Source organism: Phalaenopsis equestris, unplaced genomic scaffold, assembly GCF_001263595.1.
Source record: "Phalaenopsis equestris unplaced genomic scaffold, ASM126359v1 Scaffold000223, whole genome shotgun sequence".
Classification (NCBI taxonomy): domain Eukaryota; kingdom Viridiplantae; phylum Streptophyta; class Magnoliopsida; order Asparagales; family Orchidaceae; genus Phalaenopsis; species Phalaenopsis equestris.
In genome coordinates this window covers 329764-333010 of record NW_018164665.1, presented here as the reverse complement: position 1 = coordinate 333010, position 3247 = coordinate 329764, and the positions used below count along the sequence as shown (strand labels likewise).

General features: G+C 34.9%; 1 protein-coding gene across 1 annotated transcript in view; it reads left to right on the top strand.

Moving 5' to 3' along the window:
- Positions 1-3247, top strand: part of LOC110023215 — a gene marked incomplete at its 3' end in the record, with an annotated part of 113448 nt that overhangs the window by 93212 nt on the left and 16989 nt on the right. The window contains 1 exon segment of the mRNA XM_020722521.1: positions 2174-2329. Within this exon segment, the coding sequence (XP_020578180.1) occupies positions 2174-2329 (156 nt within the window).

The window sequence follows — 3247 nt, the reverse complement described above, 5'->3', positions numbered from 1 at the left end:
GATCGTATTTTCAGAAACTTCATTAAAAAGTTTATCAAAATAACTCATCCACCTATGTTGAATATCTTTTTCTAAGAATGCAAACACAGTAAATCTAAATGCAAACACAGTAAATCTGAATGCAAACACAGTAAAAAAACTAAAACTCTTAGCATATCACCTCCTATTTATAATGCGGACTAAGACTTATTTTAGGCAATCTTTAAAATAAGAAAGTAGAGTAAAAAAAATAAGAATTTAGATTCAGCAATGACAAATAAACTAATAGAATTTCAGATTAGGCAATTTGAGTAAAATAAATCTGAATTTAGAATTAGTAATAACTTATAATAGGAAAGTACTATGAAGGAAAAAGTGAGGGAGAGAGAAAGAAAAGGGAAAGGTGCAGGGTTTGCAACACCTCCCCTTGAGGACCGACCAGTTCAGGTTTGCTACACCGAACTCTCCAGACTGGTCCTCCATAGCCCCCGCATCAGTTATATCGGTAAATACATAGAAATTGAGTGGCATGTATGTAAACGCCCCAAAGAAAAAGCTCTACAAGAGGTACATCAGAAAGCACGTGATAAGACAACAAAAGAGAAGCAAAAAACCAAATTAGGAGGAGAATGAAGTTTAGGCGCTAATAGCATGCCAAAAACAACAGGACTAACAAGCAGTTACCAGCAGAATGTATTGTTTAGTTCCAAGAAGCCAATTGGTGAATGTTCCTGTTGAAACAGAATGTAGAATAACTCGGAGGAGATGAAAATGGTTTTATTGGAAACATTGCTGCTAACAATCAAAAAAGAAATGTAGAGTACATGAGACAGCTGAAGCCTTCTAGGAAAACTGATACTTGCACAAAAGATCTGGGTATTTGGAGGCGTTTGAACTTGTTGTCATTCAATCTCAGTATCTGGAATTCCATTCCTATAAAGGTGATTGGTTTCAGATCTGGTGAACTTGCAGTTATGATAGTTTGTTTCCTCTTGCTTCGTCATTTCCTTTCAGGTAATACTTCCTGAAAAAGATCGGCATCCATATGATTAGTGGGGCAATATCAGGAGGAGATTCCTCTGCTTTATGGTTTGTAAATCTTCCTGTATTGGATATAGAATGTTAGGAAAAGGGATAAGAGGATGTTGATCATTTTAGCTGAAAGGTGGTGAGAATCCGCTCTCTTTAGAGTTCACTTGAGACTCAAGAACCTCAGTGCCTTCAGTTTTATTGTTGAGGTTATTGTCATCGATGAGGGGAAAAGTATTCCAGCTGCCAATCATATCCAAATTGATAACCTCAATATGATTTTGATTGATTGTAGTATCATCCTTAGACGCATTTGACGCAACTGAAAGCTCATTAACTAAAGCAATTATAGTTTCTCTATTTCAGCCATAGAACATTGATTATGAATACGACCATTCCAAAACTCCTTGAATTTCTCTACCTGCTAGCCAAACTAGAATTCCTGCCTGCTAGTTTTCTAACCTAGCACTTTCCTTAGCTAATTGCCATTCTGCCTTCCAAACTTGCTCCATGGACACTTTTCGCCTTGCTCTATTTCCTTCTTTTATTTAACACCTTATAGATCCAATGATCTTTGACGCAATCCTACCAAGGGCTGGACTGGCTTAGTGCCAGGGTGGGCATTGCGGACCCTGAATTTTTTTTCTCCTTCGTTAAATGGTATATTGGCCCCCCACCGTTTCCTAAGCTGAGCTAATTTGCCCAATTTGCCCCTATGAAGGCTGCAAACAAAGCAGGCTGCCTATGCAAGCTCAACTTGAGCTGCTTTTGAGATATTATTCAAGCTAAATTTATTTAAATGCTCAAATTTGATTTTAAATGGAAATCTTTTTCTAGCTGCCAAACTTGTGTTGTGGATGTTAATTGCAAGCCCTGATTAGATGGCGCCATCTTCATTCTACCTCTCAATTTTCTACTATTTGTGCTTTTTTGTATAATTTTTAGTACAATGCAATCCTTAAAGATGAAATTAATTGGAGCGGGTTGCATTATATTTCAAAGAAATCAATTATACATTAACTAGAATGTGTAAATTCAGGTTTAAATGAACATAAATTTATATGCACTGTGAAATTTGAGGAAATGTGCCGCTCTTTTTTACTTTTATTTTCACATTTTAAAGGTAGAGGCTTGTATGTCATTATAATTTTTTTTATTGCAACAGGAAAATGAAAGTGAATCTGATCTTGGTTCATCTTCTAGACGGGATAGCGATGCCCTTCCAAACGGTCACAGCAGAGCCCGAACAGATAATGAATACGTGGAGTGTTCTCTTTATGGAGTATCAGATATGCCAACTACTATTGAAGATGAAGAGAGGGTATGTGATTTATGTTCTACTTATACATATTTATGCTCTGCTTGCCCAGTTTTAATTTGCATTATGATGGCGTAGTAGCATATGTCAATAGCCATCTCTCATACTAGATCTTTACTTTGTTCCTGAAGCATACTCTGACAACCCCTAAGCAAATTCAATATAAGATAAGGGTTGAATCATTTACATTCACAAACCATTCTTAAATTTTAGACTATAGATCTTTATTTTGAATCTTTTTCATGTTTATCATCCACTACCATCATTTTGATTTTTTTTTTTTTTTTGGTTGTAAATATTCATACTTCTATTTCATTTATTAACTTTGAATTATATCTCCAGAACATAAATGCTTAAATGATTGAGTTGACTTATTTTTGTTGTCCATAAACAGCATATAGCTTGCTTGAAACATTGCATCTCATTTCGGTTTCACATAATGGGTGAACCGTGAAAAATATTTATTTTACTTGAATTAAATGTGCTAATATGTTCTAAAACTTAAAATCATAAAAGTAAATAATCAGTAGTTAAGACAAATCCAAGGTTGCTGCTGCTGCTGATAATGAATGGTATGAAAACTTATGGTTGTGCCGTAATCGGTCATCTTATTATCTGGAGTTTATGGCTTTGAATCACATGAACCAACCACAAGGCTTGTATTCAAAGTCTATAACATTTGGCTGTGTGAGACGAGAAAACACTTGACAAGAAGGTTATTAACGACAAACTGAGCTAAAGTACAATTCTCTTTTTGTTGAATATTTCATTGGAAACTATTATTGAGGCGTTCATTCGTCGTTGTTTAGATCTATGTTGTAGTGATCTTTGTTATTTGAATGTACTCTTGAAATGCATTTCTTTTTTTCAATCAATGCAGATGATAATGGAAGCTATAATTGAGTCCTTAAAAGATTTGAA